Source organism: Agelaius tricolor, unplaced genomic scaffold (genome assembly GCF_023055355.1).
Source record: "Agelaius tricolor isolate 1412-34295 unplaced genomic scaffold, bAgeTri1.0.p SCAF_10, whole genome shotgun sequence".
NCBI lineage: Eukaryota > Metazoa > Chordata > Aves > Passeriformes > Icteridae > Agelaius > Agelaius tricolor.
This window is the reverse complement of record NW_027269270.1, coordinates 26,483,961-26,505,793: the sequence shown is the minus strand read 5'-3', so window position 1 is coordinate 26,505,793 and position 21,833 is coordinate 26,483,961. Positions and strand designations below refer to the sequence as shown.

General features: G+C 45.3%; 2 protein-coding genes across 9 annotated transcripts in view; both read right to left on the bottom strand.

Annotated features, from left to right (window-relative positions):
* Positions 1-1,268: 1,268 nt before the first annotated feature.
* Positions 1,269-6,810, bottom strand: UMPS (uridine monophosphate synthetase). The gene is made up of 6 exons (XM_071435314.1): positions 6,616-6,810; positions 6,255-6,408; positions 4,299-4,967; positions 3,443-3,618; positions 2,817-2,931; positions 1,269-2,010 (listed from the first exon to the last, which is right to left on the bottom strand). The coding sequence occupies exons 1-6, from the start codon at positions 6,763-6,765 to the stop codon at positions 1,829-1,831; spliced, it is 1,446 nt and encodes a 481-aa protein (XP_071291415.1). The 5' UTR covers positions 6,766-6,810; the 3' UTR covers positions 1,269-1,828.
* A 617-nt stretch (positions 6,811-7,427) lies between these two features.
* KALRN (kalirin RhoGEF kinase) overlaps positions 7,428-21,833 on the bottom strand; it is a 465,290-nt gene continuing 450,884 nt past the window's right edge. For all 8 annotated transcript variants that reach the window (XM_071435302.1, XM_071435301.1, XM_071435303.1 and 5 more), the window contains 8 exons: positions 21,540-21,661; positions 20,293-20,424; positions 18,462-18,626; positions 17,534-17,612; positions 16,188-16,388; positions 15,160-15,298; positions 8,393-13,004; positions 7,428-8,362 (listed from right to left, as the gene is read on the bottom strand). In XM_071435302.1, the coding sequence (XP_071291403.1) occupies positions 12,459-13,004; positions 15,160-15,298; positions 16,188-16,388; positions 17,534-17,612; positions 18,462-18,626; positions 20,293-20,424; positions 21,540-21,661 (1,384 nt within the window). In that variant the 3' untranslated portion in view covers positions 7,428-8,362; positions 8,393-12,458. The remainder of the gene's footprint in view (positions 8,363-8,392; positions 13,005-15,159; positions 15,299-16,187; positions 16,389-17,533; positions 17,613-18,461; positions 18,627-20,292; positions 20,425-21,539; positions 21,662-21,833) is intronic.

Sequence of the window (21,833 nt, the reverse complement as noted above, 5' to 3'; positions counted from 1 at the left end):
CTCCACGGCTGTCAGCCACATGCTTAAACACGATTCAGCAGGGTTAGTGGAAAATACTGAACTCATGAAATTCTGCTTGTGCTGTAACAGTGAGCCCACAACAACACACTGTGCTGAGCTTCAGCCTGAGGCAGCTTTCTGGTAAACCATTGTTTTACATGAGCTTTAGAATACTGCTTCAAATGTTCGAACGGCATTTAAATGTTTTAAATACACCCAACAGCAAGGGTGTAACTTGTTAAAAACCAGAGAGATTTTCATTCTGAGGATTATCTAGAGTTGGAAATTATTGGAAGCGGTAAAAACGGCAGCGTCAACGCTCCCCAAAAATAGAGTTTCAGCTCCCTCTGGTGGAAAAGGTCATTTTCTGCAAAAAGGTTTAAGTGAGAAAGTCTTGCTCTGCTACAGGCCTCAAGGCTATGAGATACAGAGACAGCAAACAAAATGTTCTGTTCGTTTTGAAGGACTGGAACTTCTTAGAAGTTGATGTGAAATATCCCATCCCACTGACTGCTGCAGGGTGTCTGAATCAGATACCTCATAATCAACAAGTTCCATCTTCCACAGGCTGGAATTCTCCAGGTGTGAATTATGATACTTAATCCTGCAGAAGCAACTGGTGGCCCCAAGGAAAATAACACACACAACGTTCTAACATTCCCTCCACAACATCTTAAGCCCCACAAGCAGCTGAATCATGAAAGAGCCCTTAGTCACTAAAACAGGAGGCATAAAGCAAAGCTCTCAGATCCCTACCTGTGTCCCTCGGTCTTAGACATCCTGCATAAATTAAACCAATCCAAAAAAGCCTCCTCCAATCTCCTGTTTTCAAAGACCTAGTGAAGAGCCCAGCACTAATGGAAAAAACCTCACTAAATACAGTTGTTCCCAGTCTAGATGCAAGTGTATTAACAAAAGGACCCAGCTTTCTGTGTGGTCTGAAACAGCAACAGTCCAGAACTGCATCACCACTGGTTTCTGACTTCTTGCTCAAGAAAATTTTCATTGCTATTTGCACCACATACATGCTAGATACACTTTAATCAAAACTAATCATGCAAGGTAGTTCTATTTCTTCTTATTTACCATGTAAAGTGGAAAGTAAAGCCTGAAAGTATTCCACCTATTGTCACAAGAAGTCTAGTAAAGTATATTTTTATTTCATTTAATCAACAGCTGCAGTGTAATTAAGCACACAACTAACTGCTCTGACAAATTCTGTAAACAGAATCATGAGCAACTCCTGCAGTCAGAAACACAAACACAAACCAGGATGACTTTTTATTATACTTCTGCCACTGAACAAAGACATATAGAGCCAGTGAAAATGAAAATGGTAGCAAAAAAGTATTTATTAAACACCACATAATTCAATTTCAGTGTGGCATTAAAACCTGCACTTGCTCCTTGGAAACAGGAGAGCTGAATAAAACAGTGAAGGTGGGGCAGCACATCAAATGTGCAGATGCAGTTTATTAAGAACATAACAAAATACCATTTCCACAGCCAGAAAGAAGTTGAGGTGGGGAAAAGAGACGAAGGCAACAACAGCCAAAAAAATACCCTTGGAGTGTTTTGTGCTATGTTTTTCAAACAAGAGATCCCACTAAGGCTAAAAATTTGGCATGAAGTTCTGGGTTCTTACATTCAAATATCAAAAAACAACAATGCCAAGTACAATGTGACCTCTGTGTGTACAATTAAAACAACTTTGTAATAGATTTTTCTCCAAAAGGGCAGTTTTCTACAGGCTGAAGTGTCCACTGGACCCCTGATGAGGGCTGCAGCTCCATCAGCTTTGCTCACTGGCTAGGACAGTGTGTGTTTTTCAATCCTCTGCAGGAGCACCAAGCCTGCTCATGTAGCTCTCCCAGGCTGCCCTCCTGTACTTCTCTGCTTCTTGGACACGGTCTGGGGCTGCCAGGATGCCCCGTCCCACAACAATGATATCTGAGCCTTTTTCACCAATAACCTCCTTGGGGCTCCGGTACTTCTGTCCAAGGTTATCACCTGAAATACAGACACCATTTCTTTTTGTTTGTACAAAACTGTATGTACTAAAAACCTTCAGGGAGGTGCTGGAACACAAAACAGGTCCCCCATCCCAGCTCTCATCCTAACAATCCACAAACAGAACTAGAAATTGCATGGCCAACCAAAAAACACAGAGCAAATTTGACAGCCAGCACCCTCCTTTCCCATGTTTTACCAATTATTATAGATGGAACAGTTACTCAAAGAAGCACCCATCAGGATGCTTTAAGAGCAGGTAAATCCCCCAAGCATGAATGTAAAAACTTGTGATTTCAGTTTAGTCTCATAAAAATTAACTACTTCAGAGAAACATATCTCTCCTATCTGCTTCAAAGATAACCTCTTCAGTCAGTACAAGACTTTCCATTCACTGATACTGCATCTATATCAATACCAAGTGTTTCAGCTAGACTTCTCTATTTGTTATATTTTTTTTACTACTACTGAATATTTTTACATCTGACCTAACACCTATCTGAAGACATTTTACATGTTTTCAGGAATGTGCTTTATCGTATGCACAGACCCCAAAACAGGAAAAAAGGTTGTGTAGCCTGCTCACTGCCTTCCAGAGCTCCCAAGCAAGGGATCAGCATATCCAGAAATATGGGAGACAGCCCTTAGTGGGAAACAGACTCTTCTCCTCCCAGCTGAGAACCAGCATCCAAAACCTCTTCAGAAGCTATGTTTTCACTGGAGACTAGATCACTTCTCTACTTACAAACAGAAGTGATATTTCAGAAATAAAAATAATAATCTAAAAATATTTCAGAAAAAGTTACCTCCGGTTTGCAGCTGCACTCCTGGGGTTAAGTGAAGAAATTCTGGTTTATTACTAACTCTAGATCCACATATGAATCCAAAAACAAAATCTGAGTTGTCTTCAGCCATCTGTACCTGAAAAAGATCAGTGAATAATTAAAAATTATATACTTAAAACTCAGCTGGCCTTACAATCTGTTTCTCATCCACCCTCTGACACTTTAAGCTGTGTGAAGCAGGGGTATGAAACACCTCTTGCTTTTCCAATGTAAAGCCACTCCTCCCCTCTGGCAGAAAAGTGAATATTATGTTTCTTTCTATGTTATAAATAATACTGCAAATGGATTCAAACTAATTAGAAATGCACTACTTAAAGAAAGAAATGAAAAAACTAAGGGGAGAGTGCTAATAGAAAATGCAATATGTACAAGAATTCCCAGCGTGAACTCTGACCACCTCACATCACTGGCCTACAGCTGCAACCTTTAAACACCACACAGTCATGTTCCTGAGTCTCCAAGGAAAAAACAAACACCTGTAATAGTTAGAGCTGGAGGGACTTTTGGAAGTGCAAATATTAGAAACACATAAAACCTCCCTGTGACACTTTAAAAGCTTTTAACCCAACACAAGACTGCCCACTTACTGCAGCTTTTGTGTATTCACCCGTTGCAAGGGACCCCTGGGAGCTCATCTCTGCCACCAGGAGACAGCCACGCTGGAGAGGGAGACCCACTTCCTTCAGGCCTTTCACAACTCCAGCGCCTGGAACCGCGTGGGCATTGACGATGTCTGCCCAGGAGGCGATCCTGAACACGCCACCTGAGAACAGGGCAGGAAGGCAGGCAAAGAGTCGTCAGAAATGAGGTAAACAGGGAGACAAGTTAGACAGAAACAGCTGCACACCTTATCACTGACATATTTAAAAGACAGTTGTACTGCTGAAGCTTGAGTGTTACAAGTTCAGTCTCATCGGACAGTTCTGACAGCTGCCTAACCACCAAGCGTAATCTCAGTTTACCTTTCACAAACACTTGGTAGTGTCTCACCTTTAATATTTACTGAGACATTTATGGTAGCCCAGAAATCTGCTGTCACAGGTGCTTTTCTTCCCTGATAGCATGCAGACCACATGGGGCATAAGGATCAGGAAAAGAGAGCAGCAGTTCTACAGCTGCAGATGGAGTATCAAAAGAAAGCCATGCTGGGCACACAAGCAGTACAGTAACAGCAGGCAGCGGTTTCTCATGGCACACAACTCAGAAGTACTTACTGAGCACAGCCACAGATTCATAAAAAAGTTGAGGTTGGAAGGGACCTGAGGAGGTCATGCCCTCTCAGCAGGGTTAACTTCAATGCTAGGTCAGATTGCTCAGGGTCTTATCCCCTTGAGTATTTCCAAAGGCTGGAGATTCCACACTCTCTCCTGGCAACCTGTGCCAGTACTGCAGTCACACACACCAGAAGCAAAGTTATAGTAAATCCAGCTTGATTATAATCACCTTCATATTGGTGTTTCACTGTGTTTCCAATATCTGCAAATTTCCTGTCTTCAAAAATCAAGAATTCATGTTGATCTGCGAGCGTTCTCAACTCCTTTACTACCTCCTGGGTGAAATCATTCAGGATGTCTACATGAGTCTTCAGGATGCAGATGCTGGGGCCCAGGGTGGCAGCTAGCTGCAGCAGCTCCTTGGGGCTGGTGACATCAGCAGAAAGGCACAAGTTTGTTTGCTTCTTTTCCATGAGCCTGAGAAGCCTGGCTGCAATAGGATGCACCCCTGGCAGCTGGGCACGAGCGCTGAAGCTCAGCTCCTTGCAGAGCCTCTTCACAGGAGCAGCACCATTCTGAGCCACTGCCTCAAACACATTTCCCTCTATGAATTTCTTCACCTTTTCAACCACCTCAGCAGCCACTTCTCCCTGCTGCTGGAGAATCTCCAGCACCCCAGACAAGGTGCACACAGAGTGCAGGCGAATTCCGTGTTCCTCTAGCCTGGCCTTCCCACCCTGCTCCCTGTCCAACAGCACTATGGCATCTGTGACTTTTAATCCTTCTTTCTGAAGAGCTTCTGCAGTTTCCAGTACACTGGATCCACTTGTTACCACATCCTCAATGATCAGGCATGTCTCTCCTGGATTAATGGTGCCTTCTACCATCCGCTTAGTACCTGAAAAATAAAAAGCAAACACTCCACCAAATTAAGAAAGGTCAGACGACCCAAAAAAAACTTAACAGAATCAAAACTTATCACAGTCCTTACCACAGCTCACTCACTGATCTGTAATTCAGTTCATAAAGACTGTTACTTCTCCAAGCTGATAAAATACTAGTTTTATGTTTCCAGAAGTTATATTCCATAACAAAACTGATACACTGTTAACAGCACAAATTCAAATGTTTCAATAAGATGACTTCAGAAGTTTAGTACTGTCATGACTTGAATGCTCAGACTTACAAAATTATTCTCTTGTTATTTAAAACATCTTTAAGACAGCCAAGTTATTGGCACTCTTCAGCATGTCCCCTGTTTTCCACAGGCAGCACTGTTTGATATGCCTGTTAGAACCATTAGAAGCGGTAAAGCCTCAAGTGCCTTTGTCCTAACTAACAACAGGCACACATCCATGAAAGGCCTCCTGGGGGCAGCGACAAAGGGATGCCTGGCTTTCCCAGGAGCAGTTAATCGCTGTCACAACTGGCTTGTGCTTCACAAGAAGGAACAGCAAATGCTTCCACGGCTGTCCCACTGCCTGACACAGGAGCAGCTTTTAGTTTTGACAAGTGCACTATCTAATTACACACTGTTGGAAGAGGATGTGTAGAAATCCAGTTATATGGCAGGTTAATGCTTCAGTCTGCTCTCCCACATCCTTTGTCACAATCAAAGAAATGGTTGAGGAAAGAAGGATCTGCTGCTCACCTGGCTCACTGATTACAGGACCACAGCATAAGGAAAGAAAAAGGGGTTTGAGAGATAAATGAAGAAGAGACTAGAAAGGTTCCTTTTGGTGTCAATATGCAAAATGCTCTGTTTGAGAGCGAAATGTGGCTCTTGTCTCAGCATGCTGGAGAATCTGAGTTATAAATCCTCATTTCTGGATGAGGCCACTAACCCAGAACCATAGCAAGGGTAACAATGGAAAAAAAAAAGGACATTGCTAAAGAAAAGAAACAAACTCTACAAACAAAACCAAAGAATCAGAAAACACCCTTCAAGAGTCTCCAAATCTCCTACAGCAGGACTAAAGCTGCAGGCTAAAGAGCAACCAGCTGGGAGAGGCTGATCAGGCAGGAACGCTGTAGGAGGTTTGCTTTAGCGCGGAAAGGGCTTCGTAGATTGCAATGGTAACCTTAAACTGGAAGGGAGATGTTGTGCCTTACAAAAGAACCACAAATTATATTAAGTCATTTCCCAAATAAGGTAAATTGCAAACTCTTGATTTGAAGGCTTTACCGTAGTCTTTTCCCTCCTTCCTCCGTATGAGCATGGGCACTTGATTTTCCGAGCAGATGATGGTGGCGAGCGGCAGCGCCGTGTACGGAACGCCGCACACACAGTCGTACTGCAGCCCCGCATCCTGGGCTGCCTGGAAAAGAAGTCCTGCAACCTGGAAAGGAAAACCAAACGCTTTTTAAGAGCCAGGCCGGAGCGAACGTGACTAAATCAGTGAACACCCCTCTGCTGACACGACCCGAGAGCCGACCCTGCGGGAGCCGCGGCAGCGCCGCCGTCCCCGCTGCCCCCGGGCCGTGAGGGAGCCGCCCCCCCGAGCACACGCGGGGCCCGGGCGGGTCCGGGGCTCCCCGGGCCGCACCTGCCGGAGGAGCCGCGGGTGGGACACGAGGCCGCGCAGGTCGATGTACACGGGCGAGGAGCGGCCGCTCTTCAGCACGAAGTGCCCGAAGCGCAGCGCGCCCGCCCCACTCAGCGCCGCCGCCACGGCCCCCGCGGGCCCCGCCGCCATCGTCGGGCCCGGCGCACGGAGATGATGCGGAGCGGGAGGGGCGCGGGGCGGGCACACGTGTGACACACGGGAGGCGGTCGGTGTGCCCGTCCCGCGTCCCCTCCCTGCGGCGGGAACCCCAGCAGCGCCATCCCGGGGTCCCTGTGCCCGTCCCGCATCCCCTCCCTGAGGCGGCAGCCCCTGCGCCATCCCGGGGTCCTTGTGCCCGTCCCGCATCCCCTCCCTGAGGCGCCATCCCGGGGTCCCTGTGCCCGTCCCGCATCCCCTCCCTGAGGCGGCAGCCCCAGCTGCGCCATCCCGGGGTTCCTGTGCCCGTCCCGCATCCCCTCCCTGAGGCGGCAGCCCCTGCGCCATCCCGGCCCTGCTCCCTGAGGCCCGCGGTCCCCTCCACGATTCCCCGTTCTCTCGTCACCCCATTCTCCGGGAAGCAGAAGCCGCCGGTGCAGAGGGTTTGGTGTGACCCGAGGGTTTCTCGCCGTGCCGGCTCCCCGGGTGGTTCCCAAAGGCCGCTCGGTGGATGCAGCCAGGGTGGCAATCCCGCGGGCTGGGTCCCTGAGAGATGCCCCCGAAAACATGGGCTGAATAAAGCCCTCAGCCTGCCCCGAGTCTGCAAGGCCTCACTCAGAAAGTTGCCACATGTGTGAAATAAGACTGACCCGGTCTTCTCTGAATAATTTTATTTAATCAAAAAAGCCCAGAAATGGAGTCTTGAGTATACTCTATTTATGGGAATGCAAGGACAGGAGATGTACAGGTTGAAGCTACATCTGTAGATGATCATATATACTGCAGAATAGTAACAACAACATGGGACAGCAAGTAGTCACCTCACAACAGTACACGAGTGGTTAGACTTACAAAGGAAATATTTACAAACCTGCCTTTACAAACCAACACTGTGTGCATACAAAATGAATTCTGCAATAAAACTGAAGATACATTTAAGGCAGACCAGCAATACACTGAAATAATTAAGGCTGTGGAATTACTTTGCACCTTGAAAATGCTGAGCTGTTAGCAATACTGTTTCTTTTTTCCTCCTTCAGTGGATTGTTGCTAGGATTGAAAAGCATCAATACGTTCCAACTGTTTGCTCTTATCTTGGTGACTAAGTCTGAGATTGATCTTTTTTTTGCACTTGCTATTGCATTTGCTGTCCAAAAGTTATCAGCAAATTGACCCTAGTGGCAGAGCAGTGTTGAACAGTTTGGTAGAAAGAGAAGTAAAAGCACCAGCATCAGAAGTTGGACATGAAGGTGAAATATGGCTTGAGTAGAGAAGATGTTGGTTTTTCACTAGCTCCATAATAAAGACTACAGTTACAGCAAACATTCAGCATCCTGACGCTATGGAAACACTCAGCACTATACAGATCCCAGAACGAGAGTACATCACTTGATGGCAGTGTGCAGTCAGCCTAGTACAATGGGATTTGACTTTGTTTCCTTGGGAAAGCACCATTTTCTGATGGGACATGAGTGAATGACCTCAAAAATAAACCCAAGCCCTGTGTTAGAAAAGAATCCACCTCTGCTGGGAAAGGAACAAGAACAAAAAAAGGTGGTGAGCCCCTGTGCATGTAAATTTTCTGCTAGACCTTTATGTGCATGTAAATTTTCTGCTAGACCTTTATGTGCACAGAGAAGCCTTTACATCTGTCTCTGAAGTTTATATTATCCTAGGTTACTTGACACAGTCCCCTCATGGCAAGGGGATTCAAATAGGGTTATATATAGTCAGGTTATAATGTGTGGTTCTGCATTCAGCCTTTATGCACAGTATCTGTAGCACAGGCCTAATGGCATTGTCAGAAATGCCAATGGCCTCCACTGAAGCCACAGCCTCAGGGGCAGTTGAGGGCACAGACTTTGTCTCAGCATTAGCTTAGAAGTAAAAAGATACATGCTACTGAAAAAACCCAATCCATAGTCTTTTAAAAAGAAAGGGCAGTAAGACTAAATGAAACTTGTTGGCATCACTGAGAAGAGAGAGACATATTATAAATTTTAAACCCTGGATTGCTTTAAAATACTGAAGTCTTCGGCCATGGGCTGGCTGTGTGTCCCCCCAGTAGTGCCATGCACGGGGGGCTTGGCATCCTGGGGGTGTGTGGGGCCTCCCCCAGGGCAGCCACACCTGATGGGGGCTGGCACTTTACACCAGCCAGCAGAATTCCTGCCCTGGCCTGGCTGCTCCAAGTGAGCAGAGAGAGAGGTGAGTTAATTGCTCATTGCACATTCATTAAATGAAGCCATCTTAAATAAGGAGCCCCCCATGTCACCACGTCCTCTGGGCTCTGTGTCACCAGCACCATTGCTGTTGCCCTCCGGTCACCCAGCACCTGAGGACACTGTGAGCCACACTTTGATGTCAGAGCAGGGTAAGAGCACTGTGGAGATGTCTGATGGCAGTGGCTGTGTGCACAGTGCCACTCCACACAGAGCTTGTGGTGCACTGCTGTCAGGATTCCTGCTGGTCATCCTGGATAGCTGGAAGCTGCTGGAGAAGCAAAAGGGTGCAGCTACCACCACACTTTCAAGCCATCTTGGGAGCACCCTGAGTGGTACACAGCTGCAGGTGGAAATCTTCCCCTTGGGGTCAGATATTCTCTGAGCTTCACTGAGAAACTGTGTTTGTTACAGACAGTATTTCATGCACTAAAAAAATCCAGTCAGTGGAGAATGCTACACAGGGGGTTGGCTGTGGGGCTTCTCACTCAGCAGGGGCACTCCAGGCCTACTTACTCAGCTTCTGTAATCTCTTTACAATGCAGTTATAGTTTTCAACAAGAGTTACAGGACCTGTTGCATCTGCAGAGGCACCACAGGTTGGCTGAAAAAGACTTTGAAAGAGCAAAGTCAGGATACTTCTCTGCATTTATCAAATGGCAATATTACATGTCAGCTTGGTATTATTCAGGCAAAAGCAAGAATGGTTGGTAATCACAAATGTTTTATGGAAGTTTTAACTGGTTCAAGTATTCCTGAATGGGCTGTAAGAAGAATGGTGTCCAGGAAGAGGTTTTCTAACATGAATATGGAAAAAGCAAAACCACAAAAGAAAGTAACCCCAGAACATTCAACATCTTCTGAATTCAGCACCTCCAGCTCTCTCAACAAGGAGTCTTTTTTGAATTTGAGCACCAGTACCTAATCATATATCGTCTCTCTTTCAGCCCTTTGGGTTTTCTTTTCTGTTACTTGATAGCAATGAGAGGCTTAAATATTACCTTAAACAGTCCAGCTTTTTCCCCCTGTGCATTCAAAGGGTCTGCTGTTGTAGTTTGACATATGAATGCAGGATGTAGGAAAACAAAATGTTAAATAACTCCAAATTTCATGTGATACACGAGAATTTGTTTGTATTAATGCCAAGCAGAAAGCCTGTGGTTCAAACTGTACCCATGGGCCTAATAAAAACTGTGGGTTTTACAGACCGCACTTCCACAAACATTTTTTTAAGGGCAGCACAATCACAGCACAAAGAGCCAGCTTTGACAAATAGGAAGAATTACAGACAGTCCTGTAGTGAGAAAGTACCTGAGGCTGGTGGTAATTAGACACCCCCCCTTGACTGCTGTCTGTATTCAGTTGGTAAGAAATTGCATACTTTGCACTGTTGCTCAGGATGAGAGTCTGGTCTTTATCAAAGAGGTGCTGCTGGATTGCTTAGAAAATCAGCTGCTGCTCTAGAGAGGAACTGAGATAGGTTCTAGATGATTTTCAAAAAGCTTAACCTTCTGTGAACACTTGTCTCTTTCAAACCTTTCCACACTCCCTCCCTGTGTTAGATCTCTCACAGAACTGCTGCTGACCCTGCTGAGGTGCCTGGGCTCACCCTTCTGCCCGTGGCTTCCCCATCTCAAGGGCTTTTCTTTGTTGCACACACTCAGTGTTGAGCACTGAGGGTTTTTGCTGGGCCTCTTCTCCACTAACAAAATACTGACCACTCTGGTGTGGTGATAGAGCGAGCACAAAGAGAAGGGCCAGGTCTCCTCCCTGCTGTGAAAGGGAGGTTGGAGGTGGATCAAAAAAGGGCTATCAGAGCCCTGAGAATTTAACAGTACTTACAGGGTATCTCCACCCCCCACTGGCAGTGACAGCACTTGCTCCTGCAGTCTCACAGTGCAGTTACTCAGATGGTAAATGAGATTTGACTCTCTCCCTTGCCAGAGAGTCTGTATGAGCACACGTGGTCAGATCAAGCCCTTTTCCTTAGGAAAACCTTTGGTAACAACTGCCATTTCCCATTACAGATACACAAATGCTACTCAGCACCAAGACAAAGTCCCCACATGCCAGGGGAAAAAATCTCTTTGATTATAACCCCACAAGGCTGTAGAGCTTCGTGGTGTGGCAGTAGGATGGGGAAGCCCCAGATGGTTTCCCCTTCCAGTCCCATTTCTAGAAAGGAAGATTTGGCCAACCTACAAATTGCTGATTTGTCACTGCAGACTCCCTATGTTGGTTATACTTAAGGCTGGCTCCGTCACTGTAACATCAATATGATGATGTTGCAACTTGGCTTGCAAGAGAGAAATGTTTTAATTGTGAATATTATTTTTTTATTACAAATTAGGCTTTGGACATAAAAATATCCTCATGAATGCTTTGGTTATGAGGTGCTAATGGTGGCTGAGAGATATTTACAAGTTTGGAAATGAAACAAATGACATGCTTTAAACACTGAAAACGATTTTCAAGATGTAAGCACAAGAATGAACTCACCACTCCTACTGCACTCTGAAAGGCTTAGATGGACTTTGGGCCAAGCAATTCTGAAGCTAGAAATGGAGCAGGATCCTTTATATTTATATATATTTATATCTATGATACAATATATGTATACTGAAAACCTGTGATAGAAAAAATTGTCTTCATCACCATCGTCATCTAGTTTACAGATACTGCAAAAATTGGACTCTGCCTTTTCTCAATGCACAGGTTTTGCAAAAGATTTCTGTACAATGTGTATAAAATGCTTTTAAAAAACCCACCGTAGTCCCATTGTGCTTAATCAGAACCAGCTGTATGCTCCAGTGAATTCATTGCCTTAATCGTAGCTCTGAAAGCTGCTGCACGTTGACTTAACACAGCAGAAAGCCCAAGGAGGGGCTTCATGGAGGATTTTGGTCTGAGCACTGCCACGCAACACGAGTGTTCCCTAAGCCACGCCACCATGGGAGCTGATCCAGCAGTGACTGGAGCCTGATCCTGCATGTCCTATGCAGGCAAAGTCCCCACTGAGATCATGGCAGACCTGGGCAGATGGGGCATGAGAAATCTGACTGATAACCTGGAGCAGGCTTGCAATGATTTCAGCAAAAACTGACCAGTCCAGTTCTACAGTACGTGCTAAGGTCAGCCTGGTCTCACTCTCCCCCACTATCCTACTTCTAGTCTTTTGTACATTTTGAATTCAGTTCAGCAAGATCAAGAGGATTTCTTATAAGGCTGCCTCACAAAGATTAAGGCAACTGCAATTTTGGCTCTCATTCCCAGTTGGTGTTTGCTTCCTGCTGCTGTCACCCCCTTTGCCTGGGTCCCATTGCCACGTCTGCAGTGATTCCCACCCTGCAGTTGGTGAAATGCAAACGCCGAACACAGGATATGTACAGACGGATCCGCGCGCTCCCGGCGGCGCTCCCGGCACGGGCTCAGGAGCAGCAGCGGAGGATGCCATGGATGGAGGCACTACGTGCCCGGGCTCATCCTGCTCAGCAGGAAGCTCTTGACACTGGGCACCGGGAGCACGTCGTACTGGTGCCTGCGGCGCTCGATGAAGGACGCCAAGCGGGAGGTGTCCAGTGGGATCTTGGAATAGCTGCCATTGTGCGGCTGCAGCCACGGATGCTGTAAACAAGTGGCTGCTGTTGGCCTTCTCCTGAAGTCTTCCTGGAGGATAACGTTGATGAAATCCCTGGCGGCGTGGCTCACGTCGGAGAAGTATTCGTGTGGGAAGCTGAAATCCACTCTACACACATTGATGCAAGTCTCCTCTTTGCTTTCATCCAGGAACGGAGAGACACCGCTTAACATGACGTAGGTGAGGACCCCAATGCTCCAGATATCCGTGCTCAGGGAGACAGGAAGGCCTTGGATAACTTCAGGGGCTGCGAACTCCGGGTTTCCAAGGAGGTGGTGGACATGGTAATGACCTGTGATCTGAACTGCATCTTCCAAATCAATGATCTTGACACGAGGCACTGGGATTCTCAAATCTATGAGCAGATTTTCTGGCTGTTGAAAAGACAATGAAATAAACTTAATCATAACTATATTTTGGCAAATAAAATGTGTATGATTCATGTAGGATGTAGGCTTAACAGCTAATCAAAACTTGCATTTAATCAGCTGTGCAAGGGAGAGATCAGGAGAGTGAATGATAAGGAACCAGCTCAGCTGCTGTTTGCTCTAAATTCACATCAATGCTGCAGTCACAATGACAAGATCCTCCTTTGCACGAGGGCAAGACACTGGGATTTTGCACTTTGTCCCAAATACTTACAGTTTATTTCTCCAAACGAATCTCTACAGATTAAGAGCACTGACAGATTTTTAAATTTTAATAAGATATATATATCTGATCAGTTTATTTAGATTCCATTTGTTCAGCTGACAGCTGGCTAAGTAAGTGTGCATAATTTGCAGCAGAAATGTTCCTCATGAAGTAAGCGTTCAATTTTGCACCAACTACTCTGGGAGGGACTGGTGTGTGCCATTTACTGTTGCTGTCAATTGACATGGAGCTGCCAGTGTTCCCCTAAAAACACCAGGACACAGTCATGCTTTCCAAGACAGAGTAAAATTATTTAATCCCAATTAGTTTTCTCTGTTTTAGCAGCTCTCAGTATTTAAGATCTCTCAGTGAGAGATACTGAGCATTGCCTATACACACTCTTCTGGGGACTTAACTTGGGTTATCTTATCCTTCCTTTGTTGGCTCTGAGATGATTGCTGAATTTACTTCTTGCACCCTTCTAGATGTTTTTTTCTCTCCCTTATCCTCATGCATATTTTACTGCTGCCTCGTGGCATACATATATAGATATAAAAAGCAAAGTTATCTTCATGGCTGTTCAGTCTCTTCACTTGCTCTTCTCTTGTGCATTCTCTATTGACAAAATCAACACATCCTTGAGCAGGATCCTGGGACAATACTAATCCATGGACAGGTCTGCTGTCACTACCAGTGCATCTCCTGCTTCCAACTTAGCAACAGAAGGTGCTTTATTTAGCATCCCTCATTCAGGGGAACTGCAGAGAGGTCACAGAAAATTAGCTTTCTACCTTGTTTCTTTGTTTATGATCATTGCAGTTTCTTACCTCAGTAAAACCTACTTTTTGACAGGTCATATAAATAGAGCAAAAAATACAAATAATTGCATAGAAAGAGACCAAGATGATTTAGCCTTTTGTGTCTAATTCTCATATAAGGTCCTGTACAAATGGAATTTTTTTGTAGGGGTGGAGGCAGCAGAAGAATGAATGTGTCGTTTCATCTGACATGCCTGGGGCTTAGAGAGATGAGAATAAATCTCCCTGAAGCTGGATTGTCCACTAGATAAGAAAGTTAAATTCATTTCTCATTCCCCATTTTTAATTGTCATTTAAGTCTACAAAGTGTTATAGATTATCTGTTATCCCTGGCAACCAGAATCAACGTTGCAGATCACAAAACTTGAAACACTTGATCACAATTTCAATGGCTAATTCTCTGTCATCCAAGGTAACTGGGATGCTGGGGAGGACAGGAGTACAATGCTAAATCCAGGATAGTACAGTGCCTCCTGCCATGTGTGCTCACAAAAGTACAAGCTGTACTGGTCTGAGTGTGACGTTAGAGAATACCCCAATTTCTTCTCCACAGTGCAACCTGTCCTTTGTTCCTCCTCTGAACCATTCCCTGGTGTATTTCCCACCCAGTTCCCCTCTCAGGCTGTCCAGCACAGTGTAGTGTGCTGCTTTCCTTTTCCTTTGCCCCTGCCAGCCTGGCACAAGCCAGCTCTGCCCTGGAAGGTTGGTGGCTGAGTTGGCACAGTGTGAGCCCAAACCATACTCCATAGAATTATCCATAGTTTCCCTTCAGACAGGTGCTAGTGACATCTCACTCTTGTCTCTCTGACATCCTCCTTCCCCATCATTAATTAAGTCCAGAAAGCTCTTGGGGACAAACCAGTGAATCAAAGGAAAAGGTGCATTTCTTGTCTGAAGGCAGAGACCTGGTGCTGCAGGTCAGTAACTCCTTTCTCTGATCAGCAGCTTGTCCATTTAGTGATCATCTCCGTGGGGTATGGGCTGCGCCTCCTCCCTGTCTGTACAGCTGGGAACTCTCTGTTCCAGGACACATCATTCTCATTCTCAGAAGAACAGCATCATTCTCATTTGTTCCTACCTTTATGTCCAAGTGAGCCACTCTGCAGTTGTGGAGGTACTGCAAGGCTTCCATTGTGTCTCTTATATAGAAGGCCACCTTCTCCTCCATAAGCTCATCGTGGTTCATCAGATAATCTAAGAGACGGCCGTCATCCATCCTGCAAACAAACCAAACCCTGTGCATGAAACATCACATGGCACCTCTAGGAACAGTTAATATCTGAAAACAAAATTGCAGCACAAAATTTTGTGACCTAAAAAAGGGAGGAAAATAAAATGCAAGATCTGATGAGTATTTAATGATATCTCAAGATACTGCAGGCCATGAAGTGGTAGAATGATTAATCCTCAATTGTTATCTCCAGTCCTTGACAAATTTAGCAACAGTCTTAAAGTAAACTCATTTGCTTAAGGATAGATTCAATAGACAGAGACAGTCCCTTTGGAAGCAGAACTTCTTAATTATTTGGATCCATCTATTTATTTATAGAGCTGGTTACATAATTGCAGAAAAAAATCACTGATATTTTCAGCTGGTAATATTTTCTGTGGGAAAACTAACCCAATAAAAGTTTTTCACCTAGTTTATTTATATGTACAAACAAACAATGAAATAGCCCAGATGGATATGGATATGGATATACCATAACAAAGCCTTTTGGAGTTTGGTTGCTGTTTCTTCTTACGGGACAAGCACGGCTGCTAAACAGGTCTTTTCACCAAAAAGCATTAGAATGATGAAGGCTTTGATCTAGCTAGTAAACAATTTTACTCAAATGTAAAAAGTGGACAAAACTGCCCAAGTAGGTCTGATGCTTTTCAGTGGCACAAATTACCCAAGCTTCACCCAAGTAGAAAGCAGTTTTATTTGTCCCTCTTAATCTTACTTCCTGTAAAGAAAAGGCAGTGCAAGCTCTGCAGAAAATGGCTATTTCATTTGACATCTGAATCCATAAAATCTCGTTCCTGCTGAACTCAGGGTGATCTTTATGCTTGGCTTTAATAAGATTCCTATCCAAATCTTAAATCCAAGCTCTGTGTACTTACAGTTCCAAAACTAAGATGTAAGAAGTAGGAGACTCGTAGGTATCGTGGATAGTGATGTACTGAGGATGCTGTAAGTGTTGTAACAAAGCTGCTTCATGTGCTGCCTGCTCTTTCTTTTTCATTTTTTTACTAATGAATTTTACAGCAACATCTTTCCGGGTGGCTTTGTGGACACATTTCTTTACTATGGAGAATCGACCCCTGAAATTATAAAGAAAACAAAACACTGAGGTGGCTTCATGAATAAATCATGCCTAGTTTTTAGCACAATAACACAGTGATTTTTGAAGTGTTTTTTTTTGATTCATCACATTAATATTTCACAAGGCATCAGATTTAACAAGTTGTTCATAACCTTTTCCAACAAAGGCCCTCTGTCTCTTACCCTGGGTGTAGAGATTCTTTGGGGATTAGCAAACACTGAGAGCAAACGGTGTCACTTTGCTTTGTGCAGCCACACTGATATCCTCTAACAACCTCCCCTGGGTTCAATTTGCTGCCACTTTTACAGGTTCTATCTCCTTTTATTTTAGCTGTGGGTCTCCCTTCTCCAGCTGTTTTATTAAAGAGACCAAACCTTCTCAAACAACTAAAAGAAAACCCATGTTAAATAATCACCAACCTACCATTTTGTCTCATTTTTTCAGAAACACAGTAAGAAATAAAGAAAAAAGCTATCAGGAAAGCATTTATGAAACTCCTACAGACCATAGTACCATTCCTGAAAGTAAAACTACCCAGTGAAACCATGTGGTGAACTTGAGCTCTTAGTAATACATCCCATTTTTCTACAGAACCAGAGGGACTCCTGTCCTTTCAGCCCCAGAATTGTCTCTGACATCTGAGCTGAAGAAATAATTGCATTAACCTGAATTATTTGCATGCCCCTTATCTGTTATCTGTGGACAGCACGAAGCCCTGACAACATGTGCAGCTCCTATTTAGGCTCTGTTCAACTCACCCTCCCAATCAGCAAAGATAAGTCAGTCACATGCCCAAGTGTTTTGGCAAACTCAGTCTTTGGGGTTAAGCTTATCCAGAACCAGTAAATTGTCATGACTTCAAAACAGGACCTCAAATCTGAGATGACAGAGAAGATACCAACTGCCAGAGAGTTGGCTGCCTAATTGCTCACCAGTTTGCCAATCTGCAATTCTCAAATCAGAACTTATCTTGAAAAACATAATTTATTCAGTATTTTCATCAGTATCTGATATGCAATGCTCTTTGACAAGAGCAGCAGTTTCCAAGCTAACTACAAAAGTAACCTAAACTCCTCACCAAGGAAAAAGCTTCAAGCCACTGTTTGAGTGTTTTATTGCAGTGATAAGCAGGGTTAGTATTACCTCCCAATCTCATGCAGCTCTGCATAGGCAAGGTCAAAGTTTTCCTTCCATGAAATAGTGGCACCATCAGCAGCAGAGTCTTTGAGAGAACAAAGAATATGGAAGAAGGTATAAAAACAGTTTGCTGTGGACTATAAACAGCATATTTGAAAATTATGTGAGACTTTATTATTAACACAGGAAACATTATCACTAGGAGTCCAGTTTCCTACTTTCCAGTGTGCTGGACCACTAAATGCCAGAGCTCCCCAGGGGAAGGTATGGATAAGGGGGGCACAAAACTGTCCTTGCAGTTTTGGGCTGAAAAGAGTCACAGAGACAGGGGGTAGAGCTATGTTGTGAGCTCTTGCTCCTTACAGCACCAGCTGTCCAAGCCAGTCACAGACCTAGCTTCACACCAGGGCTGCTAAAACATGGGGAAAAGTGGGCTCTGCTCACAGCACTTGAGAGTGAGCTGTGCCCCAAATTCCTGAAGCACTGAGTGCTTGGGAATTGCCTCCATCACAGCATTCCCATTCCAGCTGCATTGCTCAAGTGGAGATATATAGCAAGTGGAATTGCAGCCCCCATCTGGGCTGCCCACCAGAAGCTGCAGCTGTTGCTAACATTGCTGAAAAGGCATGAGAGACACCAGCCAGGACATGCAGCCCACTGGGCAGAGATAAAGACAAGAAATAGTTTGGTATAGAAAGGAGGAACCTGTTTAGAATCTGCAATAGCCTCTGTGGCAGAGGCAGGCTCTGAGCCTGGACGGAGGTAAGGACATGAAAATCCTTTCTGGGGCCAAGAGCTAGCTCTGAGCACCTCCCAGGCTTTTTCTTACATCCCTAGTTGGTCCAGGATCCCTGCTTTTTCAGGACCCATCCAAACAAGCCCTCCAGAGCACAGGTGGGTTCCCGTGTGCCTCAGCCCCTGCAGCCACACTCACCGTACTCCGGGAGCCGCACGAACTCGGAGGGCTCGCTGGGCAGGCTGATCCCCCAGGGGTTGCTGGCACTCACTCGGAACTGGTACTGGCAGCCTGGGGACAGGTCCTCAATGACCAGGTACGTGTCCAGAGTTGAGGCTACTGACTGCTGCCAGACCTGCGAGCCTGTTGGACACAGGGAGAGAAGGGGAGCTGAGGGCAGCACTCACTGTGGGAGCTCAGGGCTGAGGCTTCCTCTGCCCAGCTTAGGCAGTACCCTGGGAGGGTAAAATCTACAGGCTTTTTAAGGGTGGTACAGCAGACTGTTAAACCAGAAATGGATCACAAGAAGCTATTTTGTGTTGCAGCCACCTTCCCATCTGGCTAAATGAGAAAAGAAGGAAACGTCCCTCAGTTGACTCAGGATAATGATGGAAAAAGCTCAGCCCAGGGACAAGCTGATCTCTCCAGCACTGTAGCTGTGGCTGTGAGCTACAAGTGATGTCTCAGGGCAGTGTGATAAGACAGAAGGGGAGGGCTGGTTAGATGACAGCTCTGTTATGAAAGAAACAGTAGCAGAAATACTGCAAGAAACCCCAAAACCACGGGCAAGGGAGATAAAACTGAGACAGGGCATCAGTGCAATCCAAATGCTTTTGCAGATGAAGATGTGGCAGCTACAGTGAAAGCTGCAGCTGCAGGAGGAGAACCAGCTTTCTGACACTTAACACAGGCAGCTTGCAGGTGAGCAGAACTGCAGCAAAGAAATGTGTGACTCTGTCATGTGTTTCTGCTCATGTGAAACCCAGCCACTGCCTAACCTGTGACAACCAAAGGACCAGTACTTACTCATCTGTACAGGATCAGAGAAGAGAAAATGACCCCTGGAACACAGAGCCCTGTCACAGATGGAGATTTCTTAAAGAATACATAACATTTTATCTTATTTTAGTAAGTTCAGGGCATTTTACCCCTATGTTATTTAACATGACCCAATTATTTTGTGTGTCCTGTGGACAGATTCTAATTTCCAGGTTTTACAAAGTCATGGCTGGTTTTACAAGGGTCAGTTTTTTTTTTTGTTTTTTTTTTTTAATTTTGGTGGTTGTTCTTAATAAAGGAATTTTTATTCTTTTACAAAAATGCCAATCACTGATGGCACAGTGAGGGTCAAGATAAAATCTTCACTAGGAGAAGGCATTAGGTTTGCACACTTACTAAAATGGGGTAGGATTTTTTGAAGGATAAAGGGGGAAAAACAGAGGCCATATGCCTAAGGCAAGGTTTACTGCCAGGGACCCTCACACCTTTGCAGGAGGAATGGTAAAAAAGGGATGTGAATCATTTCAAATGCCCTTTTCAAGAGCATATGCCTGTGCATATTGGGAAAACAGTGCATTTAATATCTAGCTAATTCTTCAGGGGAAATGGATGGTTGGATTTAAGAAAAAATGGATTTCAGAGCTGAGCTTGAAAAGTATGCAGGGATCTGCAACTTTATCCAGATCAAAAAAATAATGAGGCTGATTTGGTTTTGTGTTTCTGGGAAGCACCCACCAGAAAGGATGGTGGTAAAATGCAGATGATAAAAAGATGCCTTAGTGATGGATATGTTTTACCTTAGCACACTTTACTTGTTGTAAGGGACCAAAATAAAAAGAAAGGTCTGTAATATATGAGAGGCTGGACTGGATGATAGAAGGGCTTCTTTCTGCCTTAGACTTTGAAATCTGTAAGCTACAATTAGTGGCACACCAGTGGTGACAAGAATGCTTTTGGGACCTGTTGTGTCATAAAGATAACGTACCTTGTTCTCAGTCTCACAGCCAGCAAGCCCAGCTCCCACACTTACCTTCTTCTCTGTACTCCACAGTGTAGCCTGAAATGGTGCAATTGCCTGTACTGGTAGGGGGTAGCCAGCGCAGGATCACAGAGGTGCAGCTTCTCTCCTGAGCAATGGGGCGGTTTGGGGCAGCTGGCACACCTTGGGAAGAGGAAACAATACCAAATCCAGCATCTCATCAGTAAGTGCTACTGCTTTATTCTGAAGATCTGGTGGATCAGGTGCATCAGGTCACTACAGGAGAGCAGCACCTTGTAGAGGGGCTTAACTAAGCAGCAGGTGAGGAGTCAGCTACCATGGAATGCCCAAAGATGACAGAAGCAAGGCATTCAGAATTCTTCTGTGTGTAGGGTGCTTTGTGTGCTTGGGACCAGACTGACAAACAACCAGTAATCCTCTGTGCTTTGCTTAGGGCTCCCTTCAGCACAGGAGTAGTTAGTGCAGCAAGCCAAGTGACTTGCTTGGATAAATTGGGGAAATTGGATCTCCAGGGTGGTTTGTGAGACCAAATAAATCAGCTTTTAAATGCTTGTGACATTGCTGCATCTGTAACTCTCCAGTTAGACATTCATCTCTGCACCATCCCCTTCAACACAGCTGGCACCTCATCTCTAGTGCTAACAAATCCCTTCTCAGAGCTGGAGGCAGTGAGCATCAACTCATCATTTCCTGTTCATTCCAATTAGATGGGTCACTAATTACAGTGCTGAGAATTCAGGCTTGGAGACATGTCACCAAGTTGAATCCCTGAAGAACAGTTTCACCCAGGCTAAATCTTACTCTCACCTCCTTTGTACCCTAAAGAGAAGGGGAGGCAGAAAATCGGTGTCACTGGATCCCAGTTCCTCCCACTCCAGGCAGATTCTGAAGCCCAGAGCTTCCTGCAGTCGGTTGGGGCATCGTTCCCCCAGGGACTCAGCTGCCCAAGGGAGCTGAGCTTCCCCTGGCTGACCTGGCTGAGCTCCTGGGAAGCAGCACTAGGAGCAGGATGCAGGAGCTGAACCCTTGCCAGTGCATTTTCATTTCCCAAATGTGATGTTTATGGTCAGATGACTTAATCAAGCACAAGGAGTATGCAAAGCCTTCAGCCATCAGTGGGAGTTGTGGCTGAGGAATGGTGGTACGACTTTAACGTGTCAATTCACAGCTGGCACAGCTCCACATCTGCCTGCCTCTGCATGGCTGTTCCTGAGTGCTGCCAGCCCCCAAGGGACCACACAGAGGAAAATCCCATGTGTTAAGGTCAGATGTGCTACCTTGGACTTTGATGGTTGCAGAGGTTGATGCAGTTCCATGTTCATTGGTGGCCACACAGGTGTAGATGCCGCTGTCCTGAGGCATCAGGTTGCAGATCTTCAAGGTGAGCTCTCCTGAGTCACTGTGGATGCAGGAAGCCCAAGTTATAAAACACTGCTTCACTTGCTAATGGTTTTTATACAGTTCCTGCCCTGCCTCACTGCAAACAGACATGCACACAAGTCCTGTTAACTCATTTGAAGGAACATCCCTCCAGCAATTTGATGCCCAAGTACAACCCCTTCATATGTCAG

What these genes read in the sequence shown, in the direction of transcription:
- UMPS (XM_071435314.1), bottom strand. Translation starts at nt 6,765, where the DNA reads ATGGCGGCGGGGCCCGCGGGGGCCGTGGCGGCGGCGCTGAGTGGGGCG. An exon ending in AGTGAAACACCAATATGAAG is followed by an intron (nt 3,619 to 4,298) that starts GTGATTATAATC and finishes CCCTGTTCTCAG; the next exon opens with GTGGCGTGTTCAGGATCGCC. An exon ending in AGTGCAGCTGCAAACCGGAG is followed by an intron (nt 2,011 to 2,816) that starts GTAACTTTTTCT and finishes TCTGTATTTCAG; the next exon opens with GTGATAACCTTGGACAGAAG.